Source organism: Oxyura jamaicensis, chromosome 7 (genome assembly GCF_011077185.1).
Source record: "Oxyura jamaicensis isolate SHBP4307 breed ruddy duck chromosome 7, BPBGC_Ojam_1.0, whole genome shotgun sequence".
Classification (NCBI taxonomy): Eukaryota; Metazoa; Chordata; class Aves; order Anseriformes; family Anatidae; genus Oxyura; species Oxyura jamaicensis.
In genome coordinates, this window is record NC_048899.1 from 34512970 (window position 1) to 34540609 (window position 27640).

General features: G+C 34.8%; 1 protein-coding gene across 1 annotated transcript in view; it reads right to left on the bottom strand.

Annotated features, from left to right (window-relative positions):
- LRP1B (LDL receptor related protein 1B) overlaps positions 1 to 27640 on the bottom strand; it is a 674736-nt gene that overhangs the window by 227805 nt on the left and 419291 nt on the right. Inside the window, exons 12-20 of the mRNA XM_035332355.1 lie at positions 24469 to 24649; positions 21327 to 21546; positions 18358 to 18547; positions 16553 to 16675; positions 15032 to 15172; positions 9549 to 9674; positions 7644 to 7760; positions 2935 to 3015; positions 593 to 760 (exon numbers count right to left, since the gene is read on the bottom strand). Of these exons, the coding sequence (XP_035188246.1) occupies positions 593 to 760; positions 2935 to 3015; positions 7644 to 7760; positions 9549 to 9674; positions 15032 to 15172; positions 16553 to 16675; positions 18358 to 18547; positions 21327 to 21546; positions 24469 to 24649 (1347 nt within the window). The remainder of the gene's footprint in view (positions 1 to 592; positions 761 to 2934; positions 3016 to 7643; positions 7761 to 9548; positions 9675 to 15031; positions 15173 to 16552; positions 16676 to 18357; positions 18548 to 21326; positions 21547 to 24468; positions 24650 to 27640) is intronic.

The window sequence follows — 27640 nt, forward strand, 5'->3', positions numbered from 1 at the left end:
TAACCAAATTACTTCCCAAGGAGATTCCAGAAAGTAACTTCCCCTTGAATCATAAAATGTGTAAGACAATGCAATGATGTAAACTGTCCATTTCCATTTACCACTCTTACCTATTCCCACTTCCTCTTCTCTACCTTAATATTCTGTTAAATATTTCTGTTTACAAATAAAATGCAGATTTCCACAGGTACAAAGAGATAAAAATAAATGGGCAAATTCCTCAGTTCACTTAAATGTATGGGGGTGAGGAGTAAGACTGACATCTTCAAACAGTTAAATGGAAGTTTGGCAACTATGTGAGCAAGGAAAGGAAAGATAAAGACCATGAGTTATCCCAGAAAATTACAGAGATGTCTACTACAAATCATACCACAAGTAGGCTTTTAAACACTACGACTGTCAGCAATACAGCAAAACTTAATGCCATAATTTGTAGTGTGTTTATTGTAAGTTAGGGACTTCTTCACTGCTTCATTGCTATTGGAAATGCAAGAGAAACACAGTAAGTAGCCTATCTAGAGTCCTTTGTATTCATACTAATACATTCTCTGTATTTACCAGTAATAAAATGTGGGAAGAAGAAAATAGCTACCTTCTTTGCTGCAGTTTGGTTTTGTTTCATCACTAAAATCTCCACAGTCATTGTCACCATCACATGCCCAATGGCTTGGGATACATCTGCCATTATAGCACCTGAACTGATCAGCAGAACATGAATGAATACAGCCCAGTTCATCACTTCCATCGCCACAGTCATCATCTGCAAATATTAATTTTTATTTTTTTTTTAATTTTAAAAGATATGAAATCTGAGTAAAAGATGTCAGAAGAAACAATCTATTTCTGAAAGGTGAGAAAAAATAATGTGTGGTAAATAAAATAGTCTGTTAACTCCCCACAAGAGTACAGTAAATTTATTTCTAATACAAAGAATTACAGCATATCTTGAAGGGACCAATAAAGATCCTTGAGTCCATCATACATCCTTGAGACTTGAGTCCAACTCCTGATTCCACACAGGACTACCCAAAAATCAGACCCTATGTCTGAGAGTGTTGTACGAATGCTTCTTGAACTCCAGCAGGCTCAGTGCCATGACCACTTTCCAGGGGGAGCCTGTTCCAGGGCCCAACAACCAGTGAAGAGCCTTTTCCTATCACCCACTCTGACCCTCCCTTGTCCCAGCCCCATGCCATTCCCTCGGGTCCTGTCGCTGTCCCCAGAGAGTGCAGTCCAGCACCTGCCCCCCCGGCACCCTTAGTGAGGGAGCTGCAGGCTGCCATGAGGCCTCCCCTCAGCCTGCTCTGCTCGGGGCTGAACAACCCAAGGGACCTCAGCTGCTCCTCATACAGACATACGGAGCTTCACCTCTAAACCCTTCAGTGTTTTCATAGCCCTCGATTGGAATTACTCTAATAGCTTTATATCCTTTTTATGCTGTGGTGTCCAAAACTACACACAATATGTGAGGAGGGGCAGCACCAGCGCACGGCAGAGCGGGACAATCACTTCCCTCCATGGGCTAGCAGTGCCATGCCTGATGCACCCCAGGATAAGGTTGACCCTTTTGGCTGTCAGGGCATCCTGTTGACTCTTATTTAACTTGCCATCCACCAGAACCCCAGATCCTCTTCCACAGGGCTGTTCTCCAGCTGCCTGGCCCCCAGCTTGTACGTGCAGCCAGGGTTGCCCCTTCCGAGGTGCAGAATCTGGAACTTTCTCTTGCGGAACTTCATGCAGTTGATGACTGCCCAGCCTTCTAGTCTGTCAAGATCTCTGCAAGGCCTACGTGTGAAGGAACATGTAGTTCCTTATCTCTGTCTCTTGCCCCTCTGTCATTTTGGAAGTCTAAGCCCCTTACACTTACTCACACTTAGCTATTCAGTCACAGATACCAGTTAAGTGTTGGAGAGCTGTAGATTTTCTTCATTTCTTTAGTCATGTAACTACAGAGGCTCCCAAATGAAGCTGTTTTATTTTATTCTCAGTGATTCCTTAAGTTAGGCAGTTAAATACATATATAAACAAGCAAGCATAGAACTGTGTATAAGTCAAAATGAAAGTCTGATGTCAACAATTATTTTTAACATTTTAACATTAATATTTTTTTCTATGCACTTGCAACAGTCAGAGTTAGAGAAAGATAGCAGCATGTAAGTAGGGGTGAAATGTAGTTTCTCATTACTTTAACGTTGTAGTCATTACAATCTTAAGGCAGTACGTGTAATTTGATTGTGATCACCAAGAGAAGGAAAAAATAAGTATGTTAGATAAACACTAAAGGGTTTCCTTACACAGAATTTCAGCAAGCACACTGTGATAATTTGGGGGATTTTGTCCATTTACAGCTATGAATTCCAGTCAGCCTCATAAAATTATAGTAATATTAAAGTATGTGGTGGATGAAGAACCAACCAAATGCTGTTAGAACTGGCATGATATCCTTCCCACATCACAAGCTCTGGAATAATATTCATGTGAATAGCTGTCATTCAGATATGTTCTCCTTAGGACAAAAGAAGTAACTATTTCATAAAGCCTTCCTGAACTTCCCTCTTAGTTGCTGTTTATAAAGTGGAACTTGCCCACAAACAACAAATTAGATATTTTGTCACTGAACAGCTTTGTTTTCTAAAAGTAGAGAATACTTTCAGAAACAACATTTTGTTTCTGGTTTTAAATAATTGAAGATTGAATCACATTTCATTTTACAGAATACACTATTTGCAACTATCACCATATCCCACTGCACTGTTTCCTGAATGTTCCTTCAATTTTGCTGCTTTCTATATTAGGTCAGTGATTTAGAACTACTATACTTATTCTCTGAACCAGCTGCAAGACAAACTGGTAATATTAGTCTCATAAGAAATGAATGAATATCAAAGTAAGATCTACCCTATTCATTTCAGATTAAGAACACTCGATACTTGCCTGAATCACAGAGCCATTTGCTGCTAATGCATCTTCCGTTTTTGCAAATAAATTGAGTTAATGGTTCACATGTTGGGAACTCTGTGAAAGTGTTCAAAACCAAAAATTATTTAATATACATCATCTTTACTGAGATTCTTTCACCCTCCTGCATGCATAAATTACACAAGGTGAATACATTATATCAAACATTTGCATTTGCCTGAGGCAATTTGGAAAGGAGGAAAAAGTGAGGAAAAAAAAAAGGGGGGGGGGGGGGGGGGGGACGGCTTTTAGCAATAAACACCAGTCCTTTACCAGTCTTTTCTCAATGTGGACCACTGAAATGTATTATTTCGTGTCATATGTCATGGTCCTATACTCCCATCGGACCAGGCCTATCTTTGCCATTAGTTTTATGACAGATACGAACTGAGTTTTCAGCATTTTTATTTATATAAAAAAGGTTCCCCAATTGCAATAACTGCCAATAAAAGACAGGAAATAGAAGGCTATAAAATTAGAAGGTTAAGTACAAAGTAAAAGAACAGTCAAGAAATAAAAGTTACTGCACAATGACATAATAGGATTCAAAATTAAAATGTCAATATTTACAATCATTTCCTACATATATTCCTGAAAAAAAAAAAAAAAAGAAAGTAGAAAACACATTATCATTCATAGAGAGTCATCTACTACAATGAACTTTGTTTTTAAGATTGTCTAATATGCTTCTGCATAAAATGAGTTTTTTTCAGATTTATTTTTCTTCTAAAACCAATGACATAGCTGGGTATGCATGTTCATACTATTTACATGTTAAACTGTGCTAGTATCCATTCCATTTGGAAAATACAAGATCCACCTCATAAAACCTACAAATTCACAGGAGATAATCTGGAAGTTTAACTTGATTCAGAATGAGTGTGGATGAGCCTAATAGAGACGTTCAAGAGAGTAAGATGGTTTTTAGAAAGTGTTAGATACCTAACACAAACCATAGACGATATTATCAATCCATCTGAACTGCTAAAGGCAAGTTCTTCCTTCACTGAGGAATTTCTGGTTGGAAGTTCCTACGAAGAACATCCTAAATGCAACATAAAGCAACATCTGAAATGAGGCATAGCCCTGTCAGCTACAACAAAACTGCCAAAAACTACAGCAAATCACCAAGTGGATTCCTCATTAGGTGTCTCCAGCTACATTAGATTGTTCTAGTATTGTTACAACTGAGCTGAAATAAAGCTAAACTTCACAAAGATTTTGAGAATCAGGCCATATAATCACTAAATAATGAAGCATTTTTCTGATTTTTTTTAAACATGCTACATAAACATAGCATTTCTTTACAACAAGAAGTGAAATATTTAGTCAATGAGTCTCTGACTTAGATTTGCTGTCTCTTGCTGTCTTTGTTGCAGAAAATGTGCTATAGCTAACACAAAAGCTATTATTTTTATAGCAGCTCAGAGACAGTTTTAGCTTAAAAAAAAAAAAAAAAAGTCACACATAAAGCAACAAACCAGCTACATCAACTAGTAATATTTAGAGATCACCAAGAACATTGTAAGACTAAAGTGATTATTCTGCTTCAACACAAGAAAGAAGTGGGAAGAAAATTTAACACCAGTGACAAAAGTTTGTCAATCACTCTTAGAGAGTCTTTTGTTGTTGTTAAACAAAACATTTGTTTCTTGGGGGAACACATTACAGTGACAACCAAAAATCTGTTCTGATACAGATAATGTAGATGTTCAAGGATGATGATGCTTAGCTATGATATATGCTTAGATGTTTTAAGCAAAGCTAAAAGCATTTTTTTTTTTTTTACTTTTTAGCTGTTCCACATTTTTTTCTAAAAATTTAATCCTTATATTATATGTCATTTTCCCCCTTTCCTTATATGAATGCCTGCATGACTTTATTTTCATTGTTTCTGTCTACATATGGCTTGTATAAAGAGACTGAAACTAATCAAAATGACTTGTGATTACCCTTACACATGCATGCATATCATGTCTCTCAGATCTCCACAGTCTTTCCAAGGATGCTTTCCAGTATCTCCAATATTTAATTCTCAAACCTCCAGAGTCCACAGCTCCCTCTTACATACTGGAGGAGGGTCACAACACCGCCCCTTGCTGGCACCTCCTGCAGCTGACTCACAGCCATCCCTGTGCTGACTGCCCAGCAGACAAACAAAAACCAAAGGTGCCTGTTGAGCTCACAAGGAACTTTCTGCACAGTGTAGACACCAATCTTACTTCTTTCTGCTATCCAGCTGTTCTGTAAAAGCTCTGTTTCTCTGATAGTTTCTTTGTCTTTTGGTTATTGACTGCAAATGGCATGACAGATAGACAAATGGACACTAAACACAATCTTAAGTCACAATAAAAATAAGGAGGGTCTTCAGGAATGCCATGATTCTTAGCAATGGTTGTATTTTAAGCAAAAAAAAAAAATGAATTTTGATACTGGCATCACCTTTCCCATCCTGCTCACCAAAGCTATAGACTGGCATAAGTATACGTAAGTTATTGAACCAATATAAGTCAAAAGTTATTCTTAAATGAAGACTGGTGCAGGTGAAAAACTATTTGTACTGATAACTATTAAATACACAATGAATTTTAAACTGTTTTATAAAATAATATTGGAAAGCTAAATATTTTTGATAGCAGCAATGCTGCCCATTAGCCATCAGATTGTAAGGCAGAATGAAAAATCAAATATTTGACACATTTGACAACCACAGTACTCAGGCATAAAAGAGCAAGATCCTAAAATATGGAACATAGGTAAAATTTGGCCAAACTGAAAGACAGCGGGTAAACTAATTGTTGATTAAGTGATCTGAAGAAATATTCCAGATAAGCTGACAGAATATACCATACCAAACATGGGGCAAACTTACAAAGATATTATTAAGATGTCTAACTTGACCAAGAACACAAGGTATGGCCAGTCACAGAAACTATTACAGTATCAAGTGCCATGCAGTACCATTACAGAAAGCACCGTAATTTCAGAGGCTAAAATACAGCAAGTCCACTGCAGTCACCTTCTCTATCTCTGCACATGGCAGGCAACAAATCTTACCTGATTTGCAGCATAGCAATTAGAAGCCTACCTTAATGCATTTTCACTCACTTAATGCTTTTGTTTTTTCACTTTTATCAAATTTCTCATCTATTGATCAGATATCAAGTACTATCAATAGCAAATAAGCTTTTTTGTTTCTTAACAAATTGTTAAAATGTAATGAGAAACAAGACAAGAGAAAACAAGTTAATACTCCATGAAACATAACTACTATGTACATATAAAATTTTTGAAAGATCTTGAATGAAGTTATAAAAGAAAATAGTGCTGAAAATTACACATGGCCTTAAAAAGTAACAATGTAAACTCAACTAATGGGTATTAGCTGATCACCAGTCATGAGTAATTGAAAATTAAACAAACTTAAAGGATTATGAATCAACAGAATTTACTGACTGGATCCTATTCTATAGATTTTCTGGCAGCTGAGGACCTTGAGATTCATGTTTATGGAGCACAGGGGTATCAGCCACTCTCACTTAAACATTTACTCTCTACGTGTTTTTTTCTTGCTTTCCACTGGAAGGGCTTCATCAGTATTGGAGGGTTTTGCAGAAAAACTGTTATCAGTAACAGAACTCTACTGAATAACTCTACTGAAAGTTTACAGCAATAAAAATTTTCAAAAGAAAAAAAAATGAAAAAAAAATCAACTATAGTATTTTCATAGTTTAATTTTGATTAAGAAACAGTGTATTTTTGTAACAGTGAACCAAGTCAGAATTATCAAACACATCTGAGAAATAAATACAGGTCTAACTACTAAGTATCCTAACAAATACAGTTTATATTTATCTATTTCGTGTGCAACCTATCACTTTGTGTTTGCTTGGCTGATGCTATTAAAATATTCTGTCTCAGCATTCTTTCTCAAACACTCTTGAAAAGTCATTCCAGAAACACGTCCTATAATATTGCAACACACTTACTAATCCATATTAGTAAGTGGATTGATTTACTAATCCATACTACTAAGTCAAATAATATCATAAATATTACCTTGTAAACAGGTAACACCCTGATACAATATTTTGCAGACAGCTCATTGACCTTTTTGCACTCAGACTCATGGCAGTTACCTGTGACCTGTCAAACAGATGAAGGCAGTCATGCTGACTTATAAAAACTTTAATTGCTTGGAAGCAGCTGATTAGAAAGAGTGCATCTCTCTTTGCAGTATCTCAGTAAAGCAGGAATCATCAGAGCTGCTAATAATTAGTATCTCATTATAAAACCAAGAAAGATTCTATTTTCTACAAAATACCACATTGATTTGTTGACATCAAACTATGCTGAGTGAGCCCAGGTATGCGGCTGAGATAAAGATCAGTTTATGAAGGTGACAGTATTTAATAATGGATTGTAAATTAGAAATGTATTAACTGATCTGCATATTTGGTATTGTAGTTTAAAACTCATTAATAGAATATGCAGTCTTCGTTTGGTTTATTTATTAATCAAATAAATTGTATTTGTCATTTCAGAAAGAGTATCTTCAGTTCATATAAAAAGAAAAGAAGACCCCTCAGACTCTTTCTATGTGTCAGCTTGCATTAAAAGAGAACCTTATATATTGAACTTTCTGTAGAATAATTTTACCTTTTTCCAAGAGAAAATTCACTTACCACAGGATGTCATTTCATCAGTTTCATCTCCGCAGTCATCCTCCCTGTCACACAGCCACGATGTCGGAATACAGCGTCCATTCCCACAAGCAAACTGGTCAATCTGACATGTTCTTGCTGTCAAGACAAAACACTCCAAAAATGCAAGGGAAATGGACTAAATCTGTTAGGTCTTTTGGTGCATGTCTGTATGTAGAAGTTGCAAATCTAGGTAGCATCTCCTGGCTTGGCTGTTTATTTTACTTTGTCTGACTAAACATCATTCACCTCCTTTGATTTCAGAGAAAATTGAGGTAATCTGCAGGACTGTGTTCTACCTCTGTATTGTGTAATTCTTAGTGGTTTTCCTATGTTGAAGAAAACACATTCTTACATATAAATATACAAAACTAGGTGACAGAAGAGCAGTAATACTTGATAAAATGACAGCGCTAGAGTTGAAATAAACAAAAAGCAGGGTATGAAAAATTCTAGTTTGCAATTGGGATCTTAAGTCTTTTATTTACAAACAGTATTTCATAAGATAAACAATGATTACTGAGATTCTTATTTACACAGAAAAAATATAGTATGTGTATAACGTGCCTGGCTTTACTGTTCCTGGAATCTTTGCATTTGCAAATATGCAACTGTAATGGTTCATTAAAGTATATGATGTATGTCTTTCCTATGAGGAAACAAAGATCAGTAAAAAAATTATACTATATAACTACATAAAGTATTTTGAAAGTTGATGAATATCATCAATCATCAATCTACCATAAAAAAACTGACACTATTTATGTGTTTATTCAAAATGTGAACCTGTAACTACAATGCCAGTGATAATGACACAGACTTTGAGTCCAGATTTTAGCTTTTGAAGTTCATCTATGTGTGACTCTACACTTAAAAAAGACTCATACATTAGAAACCGTAATAATCAAGAGGGTACTTTTTCATTTGCTATATTCAATTAACCTTTCCTTTTTCTTCACAAAAATAACCCCAAACAAAATAGAATACAAGCTTAAAAAAGTTCAAAGAACTATTCTAAATGTGAATAGTGTTTGCCAGTGCAAAAAATAAAAGGAAAAAGAACACAACATTCAAACCACAGCCAACTGACACAGGGATGCAAAGCATGGTCTTCAAATCAGACTCTTAATCCTGCAATCATACAGTTGAATATCAAATGATATAAAGATATATTAAGATCTGCAATAACATTGTAATGGTGACTTGGACTTTATAGGTTTGTATTTGTGCTAGACATTTTTTAGCCAGACCACACAAATAACAACCAGTACGCAGAAAATTTTAAATCAAGCAAAATGAGTTCGGGTACATGGATTTCAGTTTTAAATGGCCATCAGCTTATTGATGTCTGATGTTTTGTGCATAATGATTGTTTAGTGCACTCTACTGACCAGCAGCAACCATCACTTCAAGATTTGAAACTCCATGATTTATTTTAGTGGGATTAGTGAAAATCTTGCTCTTGGTATTTCCTTATAAATCCATTATATAGTTAACAAATTGCAAATGCAAATGAAAACAATTTTCAAGATACCAAAAGGAAACTGAGTAAGAAATTATGCTTTTGTCAGCATAAAATGAAATTTACTCTTCACAGCATGTTAACAAACAATTCCAACTGCCAAAAAAGATTTAGTGGGGACAAATATGCAACTAAGTAGTACTTTGACAGTCAACTTATATGGATAGATTAAGTACTGAATTACTTTGGAAAGCACAGTCAAGCACAAGGATTAAGTGAAACATAATTTGTATTCTAGACTTAGGTGCATCAACATCTGAATTAATTTAAAATGGCAATAATAGATTACTAAAAGTAGACCACTTCAGTTCAGCTCAGAGCAGTCCTGAATAGTTTATGGAGCTGGAATTAAGTAAAGTTTTTACCTGCACAGGTTTTATTTGATTCATCTTCATTATTACCACAATCATTAGCTCCATCACAAAGCCACCTCTTGGGAATGCAGCGATTATTTTGGCATTTAAACTGATCGTCAGGACAACTATGATTGACTGGGAAAAGAAAAACAGAAAAGCATTTCTCCTAAGAAAACGATCAGAAAAGGAGTTGAAAACAGTATATTAAATTATATTTAATGATGATGTAGTTAGCGTGGTTATCATTGGTACAATATAAAAATAGTTCAGCAATGCAGTCAATAAAAAAAATTGAGTATTTAAACATAAATTAAAAATACATAGTAAAGAACTTCCTATTATACTAGTGTCAATATGGAAATCCTCTTATAATAATGACTAAGTGACAAAGGTAGCGGCATCTTACAAGTACAAATGAAAAGACATCAAAAGTGAACACACAAAATTCTGTTTCCAAAAAAGCGCAAATGCAAGGTTTATTCTACATGCCTCTAATATATTATAGATGAAACTCCTGAGCTTCACATTATTTGAACTACGGCAGTTAATACCAGCTGAAAATACAGTGATAGCCATCCCACAGTTTCAGGCTATGTTTGGTACATGAAAACATGAAGTTGAAGGTTTATCAGAGAATTTTATCACCTGAGAATTTCAATAGGCTTAAAATACAAAGGATCCATAAAAGAACTTCTATTGCCCGGCTGGTAAGCTAGTAAACCTATACCATATACCTGCCGGTTTACATGCTTGGGAGTATGGCACTCAAATGACCTGGACTGGATGCACATATCCATCACATTTGTTAAAAGATGTCATCTCTTGTAACTTGGATTATATAATACTGAAAGATATTTGTTTAAAATCCTCTTGAACTGAACAGGAGATTTTACAATTTCTACAATGTACCCAGATCCTAAGCTGGGGTGGAACAGGGCTGTGTATTTCTTTCCAAAATGAAAACAAAAACATTGAAATAAAAATGAAAAAAAAAAAAAAAAAAAAAGATTTGGGATTAAAACAATTTTAAGAAGTAATACAGTAAAAATTGATCTAATGGTTTATGTTGCAAAAGGTAACAAAAACTGGTAAATTGTCGGATCCATTGTTTGCCATCAAGCTCACATTTATGTTCTGTGTAAATAACATTAGGAATATAAAATCAAATAAATATATATATACATAAAATGTATTAAAAATTGGCAGTGATTTAGGTAGAGATACATGGCAACATGAATAAAAACATCACAGCTGTCAAGTAAAAGGCAATTTCACAATAGGTTTAAAATGACAAAAGCAAATCTTTATTGAATTGCAAACACAGGCAACTGAACACTTCTCTCACAAGTCAAGTTTATCAGCAGCCAGGTATCACCAAACTTTTATTATGTTACGCTAACGAAAGGAACAAATATGGCTCCATCTATCTCAAATTTTAATTGGATCCATAAATACTTTAGCTATCTTAAACTCTAGTAAGGTTAAATTAACCAAAAATATTTTGAGCCATACATTACATACATCTAATTAAACTTGTTATTTCTAGGTAACTTACACATAGATTTTGAATAGATTTGCCCCTCTGTAGAAATCATTGACTTTTCTGTAAGCCTGGGAAATTTGCTACTCATCATTGAAGACTATCTAATTTTTAGCAGAAGGATATATATATATATTTTTTCTCTAGTACCAATGCATGGATGCTAGAGGACTATGTCTAACAAACCAAATTTCAGACACCTTTTCTTTTAAAAGTAAAGGAACAAACACTTACTAACAAGTATTTTAAAATACTCAAGACTACCTTAAGAATACCTTAACGTGAGCATGCTAAATTCCAAAATGAGATCCAAAACTATCATTACACGTTTGGAACATTAAGTATGGATCTAAACATTCAGTATGCCATGCCTAGAGAGAATACGTTTCTTTTCAATTCACCCCAAACCAAGTCAGTACAGGTCTATTTATTTACATGGAACATAGTATGGGAGAAGGAAGGCAGGCAGGTTTCTTAAAAGTAAAAACAAAGAGAAGCTATACAAAAATGTCAATATTGGTGCAAATTAGAATATGAGTAGGAAAGCACAAAAAGAAAGAGTGCCTTGTCTTGACGGCACTTCACAAGTCGTCTGAGTTTCAGAACATCTCCATACAACTTCTCAGAACAGCCACATAAGGAAGACAAGGGGCAGTTTATAACCAGACAGAAACAAAAGGCAGGCTGAAGTCACTGAGTGAAGATACAGGGAATATATAGAACAGGAGTGGTGCATTCCAACAAAGAGACAGAAGATGATCAATGTCAGATTCTGAAGGGCAAAGATGAAACATTCAAGAATCCTCACACGGTTCCAGAAAATATGTTGAGTATTCAACTGCCATGATGGCTTGTCCTCCACATCATTCACAAATAATATTGGTAGACTACAGGGACACATGCTGCCTGAGAAAGTGGGAACTGGAGAAAGAATATGAGTGAATTCGGTACTCAGTTTTGATTTAAAATAATAATGATCCTCTGTGAAGCCTGGCATTAGGCTTTGTTGCATTCGTAGGGCTTTGCTGCCACAATATTGCTATTTCCTTAAAAAAAGGATGTCATTGAGTTGCTTTATTGTTTTAATCCATGTAAAATGAGGTTTGCAAACTGAAGTGCATATAAGCAAAACAAAACAGAACACCAAAGGGAACAAAGATGTAAATTGCTAAGTACATATCCAAAATATTATTCAACAGTGAGCAGAGATTTGAGCAGGTTATAAAATGTGTTTGAAATGATGCACGTTACTATCAATGGCCATATATACATTTCCTTTTTACTTACCAGAGAAATTCAGGTGTCAAAAAGTAAAATACGCTGCAGTGTAAAAGTGACAAAAGATCTGGTATTCAAGAGGGAAAAAGGTATCTCACAAACCTGTTTTTGCTAGCTACCAAATATCAGAAGGAAGACTTAGAAAGCACAAAAATTATGTAAATACTACTGACCTCTTTTTCCAGATGTGACAAGTATGTATGTTCTGCTTCTTTTATGCTAATAACAGGGTCTATTATTAGCAGATCTTGCTCATCTACACAAGAGCAATAAACTATACACAGTTTCAAATGCTAGGTTAAAAAAATAAAAATAAAAAATCTTATGTTCTCTTCCACCTACTCAGCCATCCACAGTCTATTTTTTAAAGTTTAACATATATCTGGAAACAAATGGTATTTAAAATGAAAGGACATCTTGCAGGCTTATCCTTGACATTTCAGTAGCTTTTATCTTTGACCTTTCTACCTGTTCTTCCTATTGAAAACAACACAGAGTGAGTGTGATACCAATAGCACGTGAACCCTTCATGAGTGTTCTGTGTGGAGGGTGCAAGAACATTTGAGATAAAGATTAATTAATAATCTGAGGAAAAAGGTATTCCAAGTTGTATTACACTTATGAAGCAGCCTAGTTTGCAATATGACTGGCAAATAAAACTGCTATCACACGTGATAGAAGTAAAAAAGGAAGACTTTTTTTAAAATCTGACTTTATTATTAGAGACATGGATATTATTTTAAATGGTATTTAAGCTTTTGCTTATATATATTTAACGAGTGTGTATTCTATTCATAATTGCAAATAATTCAGGCTAATTAAAAAAAAATAATCTATTGAAGTTACTATAGCAACTGTTGAAAAGGGATTACTGCTATCGTAGTGGACTCTTTAACTGTATGTCACATACAGGTTTGGGACCAGATTATGATTTCATTTATATCTGTATAAATCCCCGAAGTATTACGAGCTTTGATCAATGAATTGGTCTAAATTACACTAATTTAAAAGAGAATAAATTCAACTCTGCCAAAAGATTTTCCTTCTCACACTTTTTACTAGTTGAACTCCTTATTTAAGTATAAGAATCCTTTGTATTACAATGTTAGTAAGCACTACAATTGAGATCAACTGGACAATAATTAGGATTTAAATCAGTACAACTACTACATGGAGCTATCAAAATACATAAATGCAGGATAAATATATATATATATATATATATATGTAACAGCCATGAAGAAAAAGACCGAGGGATTATAAAGGATGACAAACTCAGTATGCATCAACATCAAGCCTTTGTAAAACAAGCAAGATTTACCCAAGGATATATAAACACCACTCTCAATCCTCACAAACAAATTCTCTCAGCCTCATCAGGTTCATAAAGACCTCAGCAGAAGTACATACATCCAGTTTTGGACACCCAACCCTAAGGATCATTTTATAATGTTCAATAAAGAGCAAAGAAATCTAAACAAACTAATAAACAAAACAAACAATTTATTGGGAAAAAATAATAATAAAAAAGAGGACACATTGGAGTTGTTTTGTCTCTCAGAAAAAAGAATGAGAGACCATAATGGAAGTTTTCAGACAAAGAGAACAATGCCTCACAGTTGAAGAGTTCATCATGTCTAAAATTGATAGGAAAATAAATAATGAATTTTCATTTCTGCAAGAAGACTTGGTTTAGGGGAATGATCTAATGATAGAGATAGCCAAGCATTGCAACAGACTGAGGAAGAAGAATTTTCACTGCTGCAACTCTCCTTTCCAGGAAATGACACAGATACATAATTGGTATGCTTTCTACTATTTTCATTTCAACACTGGGATTCTAAAGTAAAGATAACAACAATACTATAGCTCTACTGAAACTGAATTTTTAAAGACAGATTACATCTTCCTATAACTGGAAGTATTGTAGTCTTTTGTCTTAAATAAATAAATAAATAAAACATTACAGAATCACAGAATACAAATAGGAAGAGATTTCTTTGAGATCACCTAGAGCAATCCCCCACTCAAGCTGGGTCAACTGCAGGAGGTTTCCCAGGACCATGTCCTTTCGAGTTTCAAATATATCCATAGATGGGCAATCTATTGCAATGTTTGACCACCCTCCCAGTATAAAAATGTTTCCTTGTGTTCAGATGAAATTTCCCGCTTTACAATTTGTGTCAATTGCCTCTTGTTCAGCATGTAGGCACTAGAGAGATTTACCTGTCTCTCTCATCTTCATTCCCTGCCATCAGGTACTGTACTTAGCCTTGAGCTGCCTATCAAGGCAGCTGCCAAGGTGAGGCTGATCCTGCTTAAGAATAATGTTGAACTAGAGACAACCTGAAGTCCCTTCCAACCTCAACTATTCTATGACCATATTTAAAAAGTACAATAATGGGGAACAAAGCAAAAAAAAATCCTCCACAGAAAGAGTTAGAAATGACAATATCAAAATCAAAAGATGACTGACATACTGCTTTTGTACTAAGCTTTGAAACCAGTACATGAGTGTCATTTAAAAGTATTACTATTATTATATGCAAGAAAATGAAAGATTTACATCAATGACTTCAGGATTATTGCTTGTGCTTAATACAGATGTATTATTTTGTTTCCAGGTTTTTAAATAAAGTATGAAATGCTGGTTAAAATTTAAAAGAATACATACAGCAAATTTCAGAATGCTCATCACTGCCGTCCAAGCAGTCATCATCCCCATCACAGCGCCAGCGATCCTGGATACAACGCTTATTGTTGCATTGAAACTGTTCAGCTTTACACAACTGTGGTAGCACTTCTCCCTGTTTAACTAGGAAAAATATCCAAGAAGCACATGTAATTGATCAGCTTGATACATACAGAATGCAATACTACCTCTACATAAATAGATACAAATTCTTTGTTAGCACTCTTCAGAAGAGTTTTTAGTAAACTTTGTATTTTTTAGGTAATTCATCCTGAAGTCTGTAACAGCATGCAGACCTGACTGTATAGTTGAGGTAATGTATTTTTAATAAATGGAAGAACGCATAACAGAATGGCATTCTTTTTTTTTTTTTTTTTTTAATTGATGCATAAGATGATAGTGTAAAAATACCAGTTTAAAATATTGTAATGCCTCACTGACAACAAAAATAAAATATTCTTACAGACAATCAAAATTCTGTTGCACGTTTAAAGGCTAGAAAATGATTACTGAAATGCTGATTCTCGTAGCTAAGCAACAACTCAAACACCTGCATTATGCACTGGTACAAACTCAGCAAGTAAAGGATAAAATTCTATGGAGGCAGAATTAAGTAGCAAGCTACAAGCTTACTGGTAAATCCAGACAGATACATTTCAGAACATAAGGTTCAGAATCTTTAGTATGTAAAATATAACACATCACTCTATAACCCTATCAGGAACACCAAAGTCTTCGGAAAGAGCTAGGCACTGAAGTCAGATGGGAAAAAAAGGAGGAAAGATGCTTCACTGAGATCTGAAAGTGTCTAGCCTCTCTTCCTAATGCTTACATTCCATCTTACCAGTGGTAAATCCACCTTCCAGTATTTTCTGCTAAAAAGAAAACATTTTCTTTAGCAACAGAGATGGCTCTGCCAGCCATGCATTTGCATCAAGTTGAAGGTAATTGTAAACTCAATAATGTTCATCATGCTATGAAATAATCCTTTTGCTTTACTCAGCTGTACCAGGTCTATAGCTGGAGAGCTATGTAAAGTTTTATATACTACATCTCAAGAACTAAATGAATGAGATCAAAAAGATCGATCAGGATTTTAAGTTACGAAATATTGTGCATTTTTTAATGCATGTTATCTGATATTAACTTTAATTTTAAACCCCACATTTTATTATGAATATTTATTTATTTTTTTTTATTGGAGTTTCGATGAAGGTATCCAAGGAAGAAATGAAAGGAAACGATGGCAAAAATTGCATAGCCTATGTAAGGACATATTATGTGTATAAATGATGGATTTTGCGAACAGCTTGAGAACAAATATTTTCTATGCCTGCTTTCAACTAAAGATATTAAGTCCATTGAAACCAGTTCATATAGATTATTATCTTGAAATTTTCTGGTATTTCTGATATTTTGTAAAAGAAGTAAGTGAAATGTTTAAATCCTTTATCATATCAGACATTTTAAAATATTTTCCAGTGAATACTTTAGAAAGCTTACTTGTGCAAGTTGTACTGTTTTCCTCCAAAAGCTGATTATCAGCACAGGCACAAACTCTGCCTCCAGGAATAGCTAAACAAAGAGTACTGCAGCCTCCATTGTTAACACGACATGCATTATCACCTGTAAAAGCAAGAAAAGGAACTTTAAAACTAACAGCCATGTTAGAACAAGTTTTGTTTGTATGTTTATTTTTATTTTTCTTTTTTGAGTATGTAAACATTTGAAGATCCTTTTTCTATTATCCTCTCCATTTAGGGAGGGTTATTCTCATAGTTTGTTTACTACAGCTTATAATATAAAAATAATTTCAGTTACAGGTTGCAATAGCTTGTAAGAATAAAAAACAATTACATCATTAGCTCAAAGCATTCTATCTCATGTTTTAGAAGTTGAATAAATGTTGGAAATTATTTAATATGTCACATCTTCGTGTGCTGACAGATTGCCATGAATTTAGTAGTTTTAAGAAATCCAACAGTATATATAGAAATGGTCTGAATTACAGTTGCACGTATTCAAACAATGGGACTACAAATGCAGACTAAGAAAAAAAAAAAGAGAAAGGAAACATAAATTAGAAGTATAATGAGATAACAGCAGACAGAATTCAAGACAGACATTCCACTACTCTTTGATGAACACATCTGCTATTTCTTTGTTTTCTTTTCCCCTGTTGTTTCTTCCCAAAAGCCATATACAGTTCACATGAAGTTACTGACAGCTGTCAGGTGTTCTAACAAGCACTGCTGCATACTGTTGATGATACTGTGAAAATACAGCTGAATTTTAAGCCTGGTGACAAGGTACCTGTGAGATGCTCTGTAAACCTGAAAAAAACTCTACTATTTTAATATACTGGCTATTACAGCCGAGCAAAGTACATCTTAAGTTGTATCTGTACTAAATAGCATTGGGATAAATGGTGAAATTTCTATTTTGTTACTTTTTCGGTTCATGTACAGGATCAAATGTTGCAGGACTGCAAATACCTGAGGGTCCTTGATTTTCTGTAGGAACTGTGGGACAGGAAACACTGTTCTACTTGTACATGTCAAAAATGATAGCCCAACAGGCTTGACATTTGTCTTTTTGAGATCTATAAAAATATTAATATTTAACATAGTCCACTTTTAAAACAGTATTTTACTTATATTCATTCCTGTTATTTAGTTTCATGCTTTCAATCTCTGGTAGCAGACATTACCCAGAAATATGTTCTCACTAAATAAAGCAAATATTCAACACTTATCTAAATTCTGTATGCAGTAAATGGATTCCAAAGTTTTCTTCAGTAAAATACAAATGTAAATTAAATTGTGTGCATTTTCTAAACTCTATCCATACTACTTTATGTTTTTTATCTCATTTCTCTACTGACACAAGTAGTAAACAATCTATTATAAACAATATTACAAACAATCTATTTTTCCGCTACTCTCAGGGGCCACTGGCTTGGATTCTGTATAACAGCACCTTGTACTTTCAGCAGACTAAGTCATGTGGTGCTGATGAAGATCTTACCCAAGAAGAAGCAAATTAAACAATGAATTTTATGCGTATGAGCAAATGTGTACATATTATCCATTCTGTTTTATATCTTCACTTCCTCACACACAAGGAAAAGAGTAATAAACACGGAAGAAATACAGTTAGTTATACTAATTTGGCTCACTATGTTTAATAAGTACAAGATGATCAATTTTAACATCAATGGACATTAAGAAGTGTCTTAGTCATGCCATAATCAGCATGGAAAATATCCTTTTATAATAGAACTTTGAGAAATTATATCTTATTAATACCTTGCTGTTTGCGTGGGTCATAAATCTGGAGCCCAAACAAAGGTGGTCTCTCACTTCTTAACAGTGTCACATTTCCTGTAACCAGATCCAGCTGGAAAATAGAGCCATTCATATAATCTGTCCAGTAAACATGATTTCCGTGATGCGATAATCCAAAAGGATGATTCAGATCTTTTCCACTGTAGACTACCTGCAATTAATTAGTGATCATTGGCAGGGTTGAAATAATTATTTTTTCTTAGCATACATTACAGAGAACATAAAATAGAAAACAGGAAAACTGACACTAGGAGATTATTAATGTGTAGATACAGCAATTAAATGTAATGAAATTAAATAGTGTAAAGCTGTTCTGTGCACCAGCAACAGTTAACTTAAGAACTTCGTATACATTCATTTTAAGTGGATTCTAACAGATAATGCACAGGAATGAAGGTAAACATACAATTATTATGTTCAGTAAAAAGATATCAAATATTTGCTTCTTCTAAAATGTTGCTGAAATCCTCTTCTATAAACAATCAATCCCATATTTCAGAGTGATTTTACCTCAGCTAGGTTTTTAATTCAGCACTCCTGCTTCTACCAAAAGCAAAGAACAGTGTGTATGAGTTGCTTATTTTTGTTCAAGTGTGAAGCAAAGAGCAGAGACTAGTTATTTATTTTTGCTTATTAAATTCCCCATTATCTTGGGTTGGGGTAACTTAAAAAAAACAAGCCAAAACAAAACATGCCACAGTTGGTTCCCATAACAGTAAAAAAAATATTTTTCTCCATGGATCCTTTGCCTCTGGTTAATTAACATAAACAGAACTAGAAATTATAACCAAATCTTGTCTCTATTTTATTGACTGCTGGAATGTCTTTGCTATAGCTCTAGTCTCAGGACTCGTTAACAAGAAATACTACCACACAAGATCTGTCTGATAAAGAGGAATAGTTTAAAAATATTTGTAATTCCTACACAATTAAAACAAAACTAAAAACTATTAAAAAACAGTTTGAATTTACCATCATGAAAAAACATTAATTTGAATGATTAAATTTAGAAAGACATAGAAGACAGCAAAACTCTACATCATCTACTTCTGGGAATGCCGCCTTTATACTTCTTCATAGCAGATGTTGTTTGGAATGATTAAGTTTCAGTATTCTTCTGTTGGCTGAGCTACTTCCTTGAACTAATGCCCAACAGTGTATTTCTATCTTGCCTCCAGAAACAGTGAAGCAGTTCATCAGATTCTGTACCTTGTCTCTATTTAGAGACACATACCCAAGTGAACAAGGAGATATAAACTGTTAAAATACAATTGCTTTGAGGTGACAAAACAGCACCTTCAATTTTTCAATTTTTCTATTTGGGTTTGGAATGTATTTATTTATTATTCATTTATTTAATGGTCAAAACACCTCAGTTAACTGCTTTTGATAAAAATTAATTCATCAGTCAATCATCTACCAACTAGTGGTGGAATTAATTTAGAAATTCCCCAGACCCCAAATCTTCACTATACCAACACTTACAGAATTAAAGATGCCATTGACCCAGTTATATTTTAACCAGAATATCCTGGAATAAATAACAAAGGACCCAGCATCAAAATCAGGTATCTTCTAGTTATTTTTGGATGCATACAATTTACTCAGACCTCTCTAAAGTTTATTTAAAGCACAGGATTATGCAAGAAAACCTTTAAAAATCAACAACAACCAACAACAGAATAATTCTGTGACACTTCAATATAAAGCCTATAAAGACAGGTGCTTCTTATTATTCAGCAGTTACAGCAGGAGGCAAAAACAGCATCTCTCACTAGTAATCCATGTGTAATTCATGGCAGCTGCGTTTACTTGTTTAGACCTGTTCTGTCCAGGAACTTTCCAACAAGTCTAACACAGAAAGTAGACAAAGATCTCTGATTAAAATTGTCTTACTCCCGGTACACTTACCCTCCTGCCCCCACCATTACAGGACCTTAATGGATTTGGAGCAAAAGTAGAAGTACTAAATGTAAACTCCAACCTAGCTATTGTGACAAACTGCAACACTACTTCATTGATACAGGTTTAAGAGCATATAATCCAATATAAAGGATTTTAAAAGCAGTATGTGCTTGCACAGGGATGAGTACCAGGCAGAACGGTGTCTACAGTTGCTATTTGCAATACTAGAGATCTGTGCACTGGTCCTATGAAGGCCATCATATGGAGGGAATTGTGAATACAGGATGAGTGAATTTGTGAAAAAAAATGCTTACACAGAAGACAAAGGACTTAATGCCTGCCACTCTCTATTAATGCTAAAGAAAAAAATTCAATTGTCAAGGTACTAATTTTACGAAACAGATGCTAAACCTCCCCCATTTGATCAGTTTCCAGTCTAAAGCTTCAGCTGTTTTCCATAAGTCTGTTCTGTGCTTGTTCCTTCTAGAAAACAACATAGGACTTCTATAAAGATTTGTATCTAGGTAATATAGCCATTAGTAATAACTAAAACAATCTCTCTCCATCGCTGACTGCACTTGTTGAGTGCTTCCCCTCTGCACAGTACCACAAATGTTCAAATGGGGTCCTGAGATTCATCAAGCAGTACAGTTAAATGAAAGCCTCACTCTGGCAGAGTCAAAAGAAGATTCTTTTTTTTTTTTTTTTTTTTTTTTTTTCCTCCCTGAAAAGCTCTCTGTAGTTTGGTGGATCAATCAAATTGAAATTCATTGTCACATGAGAAAAAAAAAAAAATTAATTAAAAAAATAACTTTTGTGTCACTTTCTAAAGTAAGGATGAAAACTTTAAGCTGTATTTTATTCTTCTGCAGGAGACTGCCAACATCACTTGTTTCAGCAGAGATGACACTGGACATGCTACAGGGTTACACAGACTAAAAAGCTTGAAAAGTATTTTTAACGTAACACAATAAAATCCAGAGAAAGAGCATGCCTGTGGCAAAGCAGCAGTATTTTTCTTTTACCTTTCTGTCAGTTCCATTCAAAAATATCCTTTCAATGTGATCATAATAGGCATCACACCAGTATAACACATTGGCATGATAGTCCAGAGTTAAACCATTTGGCCATAGCATCTTTGATGTTACAAAAATCTGCCGACTGTAGCCATCCATCCATGCCTTCTCAATTCTTCCCACACTGTCATCTATTTCATCTTCTTCCCAGTCCGTCCAATACATCCAGCTATGAAATCATAAAAAATGAACATTTAGATACCATTTTAATAATGTGAATAATACTGTAGACTTTTAACGGAAGTTTGGAACAGTATACCCACAAGCCAGAGTAATTTTGTCTTTTGCAAGTCTTTGCATGTCTTTCCAGTGCTATATAATGATATTTACTTCCATGTATGCTGGATTCTGCTAAAATGACACTTAAAGGATTTTTTTCTCATATTGTAATGAATTACATGATTGCCAAATGGACTGACATGAGATGTGAAAGAATTAAGACCTTTTTTGATCACACCAGAATTATGATTACTAAACCAGCATTTTACTGACCTTGTCATGAAATTTGTACTTTAACTGTTGTGTAGTTTATGGGTTTTCGTTTGTTTGTTTTTACCAAGTCTAATTTGCCTTTATGATGCAAATCTGTTTTTTTTTTTTTTTTTTTTTTAATTATTATTATTATACTTAATACTATCAAAAAACTTCAATACATGAATTAGTTGCACTCTAGTTGAATAGCTACAGGATAACCCTGATGTTCTGTGAACTTCACATCCCACATGAAAGCAACCAAATTACTCCAAAACTATTATGAGCAGTCTATCCCTTACAAAAAATATTTAGAACTAGATGTCTAGAATAAGTATTTGAAAAATATCTAGTTGGGCTAGGAGGTAATTTTAGCAGTTTTAAGTGCAGCAGTGTAGATAACCAAAACAACTACAAAAAATAAGTACCTACGCTACTCTGGAAAATCAAGCAAATATTGCAGTAAGTCATCTAACAGTGTTCACTCAGATAAGTTCTCTGAGAAACTCTCTACTGGCCATTACAAACACACCCTGTGTTTACTTTTCTTTTTTGTTTCTTTTTTTTTATTGAATGATGCCTTATTACATAATTTGCTGGTGACAATTCTGATCTCTACAATTTAAAATACATAACCTGAACTTACACAAAAGCTGAGGGGTAGCAAATATGCTAATACCACATTTTTCTTACAAAAAAAGGAAAGCACAGGTTCATGGAAAGAAACACATAAAAGCCAGTATGTAATCTACGAAGCCCCAAAACAGAATTCCAGATCCTGGGATGGAAGGTAATGTTAATATGAGGAAAATACTTTGTAACAGATATGTACTTTAAAGCCAAATATGGGTTTGCCATTATTAAGCATTAAATAGAGTAAAAACATCATATGTTTCTTAAACAAATATGGTCCTACTTCCCAGTATTAAAGGTGTCATGACTTCTTAGGTCTATAGGTGTCTCACCTAATTTTAGAATCATAAAACTGTTGAAATGAAACTTTCTGAAATAATTTCTGTAATCCCAATCCACCTAATTTGTTGCTACTTTAAAGAATAAAATCCTGGAATTTTAATCCTGATTGTCTCCATGTTTCCAAAGGAAGGAAAAAAAATGAAGAAAAAAACTGTTTTCCTGACAAATCCATTTCTTTCAAAAGACACTCAGGCAAACAATTTCAAATCTACTGGTCAAGCATTTTATTCACATCACTTTTACGTTTAAGAATAATTTGATCAGTTTGTTTTTTATGTAAGAAATTGGAAAAAAATATATACCACGTACATCTTTTATTTCTTTTCTAACATGATTCTAATATGAAGAAGGTTGTATTGGGTTCTTTTAGTATCGTTGGAAATATATGCTAAGAACATAAACAAATTTTTGATCCATGAGGCTTATAAACCTCACTTTATGTCTAACTCAAAAAAAAAAAAAATGCATTTAATCACAAAATTTTAAAACCTATATATGCTGTAAAGCTCAAGGAAAGACACAGGTTGGTATGGAATTTATATTGAAGGCCAAAATGTTTTACACATATTTACATGACAGCTAGAGAGCAATTAATGAGCTTTCCTCCATTAACTTTTTGTATGTACTTATTCTAGTTATCATGTCATAAGCTAAAACATGCTTACAGTAATGGACATTTACATTAATGTGCTTTAATTGTATCTCAAAATGCAGTTAATACTTCTGTGTTGGTTAAATCAAGACTAATATTTTCTAAACATAATTACAATGCCATAATAAACGCTATCCCTCAGGAAAAGGTTCCATGAGAAGCATGATCATGAAGTGCAAGTTATATTATTAGAGAAGTGTTTTATATAATAGTCCTTTCCAGATAATACATCTTCATACACTATTTCCTGTGCCATGCATTTAGTGAGCTGGAAAATTTAACAAAGTAATTGTAGGTATGGTTATGGTTTGTGGTCTGATTTTACATTCTTACTATCTGACCTTAATTAATTGTAGCCTGTCCACAGTCACTTCCATTCCTCAAGGACAAGCTCAGAAGTGAAAACCTGATAGTATAAATACATTCTAGTACTAGAAAAAAAGCAATCAATCCAGCTACACTAGAGTTACCTGCCTAAATCATTCCCCAGTGACAATTTTCTGAATAAATATATCAGTGAATTTTTAGGTATACCACAACCATAACACACTAATATAATGTTCTTTTTATTATGCAGCCTATCACAACCAATTATACTAGTAATGAAAAATACCTGTCTCATTTATTTTTGTAAACTAATGTGTACAATGATATGGTCTTAATTAACTTGAGAAATAGAGACTTAAAAAGAGAGAAATAAAGAAGAGTATTATAAAGTTCACCTAATATTAAAAATACATACATGTCTGATACACTCAATTTGTTCAAGCAAAAGGTGACTCACATTCAAATTAACTTGACATAGGTTCAACTGTGACTGAGCATACACATTCTTCTCAAGGCTTCAGGCAAGAATTCTTGACAGGAATTAGAGATATAGACTAGACTGCTGCAGAATTTTAGACTACCATGTGGCTTTACAGACTCATCCTAAGCACACTTCAATCCTGTATTTACCCTATAAAGATACAAATTAAACATGATAGACCATACCCATTGACAGGATCAACAACAATTCCTCTAGGGTGGGACATGTCTCCCTCCAACAAAGTTTTCCGACTCTGAGCAGCCTTTTCCAGTCTGGCTACAGCAATTGTTTTCCTGTGGCCATCGTTTGTCCAATAAAGATTATTTCCAATCCAGTCCACTGCTATGCCTTCTACATTATCGAGATCTAAGAGAGAAGGGAGGAGCAGTAATAAAGGATTAATATTATAAATTCATGTTCTAACACTATCCATTGATGTCAGTAATGGACAATGTATTATAAATATAGCTAAATTAGATTATTTTATTGAGTTAATTATATTTGCTGAATTACAATACTGAAGTTTGCTGTGTCTGTCAGAATTAATTTTTTCTGAAAACAACCTACTGGCCATAAAATTTGTGTATTAGGCCATAAGCCCTTCATATGCTAACTGTAATTGGACTCAGACAAATCACTATTTAACAAAATCCTACTTAATCTTAACCCGGACCTGTTATATCACCCAAGTCAGGAGAAGCTTCCAGGATTAGCCCTAGTATTCCATCTAAATTATCTTGTTTTTACCCAGATCAAAAATATCATTATTTTTAAAAAATAAGCAAAATATACATTGTAGTTATACATTATACAAGTATACATTGACCATGCAAAGCACACAAGCAAGAACATCACGACAGTTTGAATAATTCTCCACATCTATGTACAGGAGCAAATCGTTAACACAGCAAACGATACACACGCAAACAGCATGCCCCTCTCAGCACTCACAAAATACCTTTACAGGTAACCAGCCCTTGATAATCCCATTACTTTTCAGGCATGCTTTGCTCACTCCATCCCATCTCAACCAATGCTTCAACCCTGCCTGTCACCCCCACCCCACTGCTGTGTGGCAGCCGGGGGTGTCCTGTCATTGCCGGGTCCCCCTGAAGTGTCTGGGTCTGGTTGTGAGCACCTCGGGGCTGTTTTGAGCCAAACACCAGCCACCAGCAGCAGGAAGCACCTGACAGAGGCCTGAGCGGCGGTACCCAGTGGTTACCTGACTGCCACCTGCCCCAGGCCTTCCCAAAGCTTTGCTCACATTAATAGCTTTCTGAGATAAAACTTTGGGTGGAATTGCTTATCCTCCTCAGTCACTCCTACATGATTTGGCACAGCTCAGGTTGATAGTCCAAGTTATCTTTACCACAACAAAATTGTGCAGGGGTAATGCTATACTCTAAACTTTCAAATTTTGTCACACAAGATGCCTCACCATAATACAATTAGTAAGCACTAATCACAGAATCACAGAATAGTCTAGGTTGGAAGAGACCTCCAAGATCACCGAGTCCAACCTCTGACCTAACACTAACAAGTCCTCCACTAAACCATATCCCTAAGCTCTACATCTATACGTCTTTTAAAGACCTTCAGGGATGGTGACTCAACCACTTCCCTGGGCAGCCTATTCCAGTGACTAACAACCCATTCAGTAAAGAAGTTCTTCCTAATATCCAACCTAAACCTCCCCTGGCGCAACTTTAACCCATTCCCCCTCGTCCTGTCACCAGGCACATGGGAGAATAGACCAACCCCCACCTCGCTACAGCCTCCATTCAGGTACCCGTAGAGTGCAATAAGGTCACCCCTGAGCCTCCTCTTCTCCAGGCTAAACAGTCCCAGCTCCCTCAGCCGCTCCTCGTAGGACTTGTTCTCCAGACCCTTCACCAGCTTCGTTGCCCTTCTCTGGACTCGCTTGAGCACCTCCATGTCCTTCTTGTAGCGAGGGGCCCAAAACTGAACACAGCACTCGAGGTGCGACCTCACCAGAGCCGAGTACAGGGGGACAATCACTTCCCTGGACCTGCTGGCCGCGCTGTTTCTAATGCAAGCCAGGATGCTGCTGGCCTTCTTGGCCACCTGAGCACACTGCTGGCTCATATTCAGCCGACTGTCAACCACTACTCCCAAGTCCTTCTCTGCCAGGCAGCTTTCTAACCACACATCTCCCAGCCTGTAGCTCTGTTTGGGGTTGTTGTGCCCCAGGTGCAGGGAAGGAAGGAATGGAAAGGCTGGAAGGAAGGAATGGAATTGTATGGAATTAGTATTGACTAAGTTTAATAATTTCAGCATAACTGAGGGTTGTTTTGTTTTTGTTTTTTCAACAGATTAGACCTGTTTTCCTTGGGATAAACTCTTCACCAATACTATTTTTTTTAGACCACAAATGCCTTTACTGACTATAGCTCTAATAAATTATCCCATTTATCATAAGAAACCAGTGAAATTCTTCATAACAGATGGGAATGTAAGGCACTTTCACCTAGTCACAATATACATAACTTATTTAGCAGACTGAAAAAAACTTACTGCCTACTATAACCCATAGATAACGTACAGGGTACCATCAAAAACACACCACGATAAAATACGAGTTTTATCCCAAAAATGAAATACTGGGCTTTTCATACACTTGGATGCAATAAAAGCATCTATAAAAGGTGTCATTATAATCTCAATAGCATTGTAACATGACAAGTGACTTCACAGCCTTTACGTTGAATAATGTTTTTCAGAGTTGTAATGTCACTATATCCCTATCAAGTTAGCAGAGACATAATGCTTTTAAGTACGTTTTTCCTAAATTATTTCCTTTAAAAAAATGCAAATGCATTTAAAATACAATGTTGAAGTATGTTAAGAATACAGTAATACATGTGTACTGTATTTTCAAATCTAAAATAACAACAATCCCCTTATTAAGACAGTTATTTCCATAAGTATGCTTCAGCAAAAGTTATAGCATGACAGCCATGTAATATTTTTTAGAATTTTTTCCCTTACCAGTATCCCCGATATAAAACAAAACAAAAAAAAAGTATCTTCCCTCTTTTCCCTCTGTACAATGGCAGTGGACAAATCACACGGATTAATAAAGATAAATATACAGATAAGATACTCTTTAAAATAAAAGGAAGGAAATTCCTGTCAATAACATGGGATTATATATTTGAGGAATGAATTTGCTTGTCTTGAACAAGTTAACAATGTAGTTTAGAATAGTTCAGGATTAGGATTAGAAATCTCTCTAGCATGTGTAATCATTCTATCCCAAGCATATCGCCAACGTTAACTTCAGCACACGTGGAGATGTATGTAAATGGCGATGTATGCATGTAAAGTTGTGAGGTA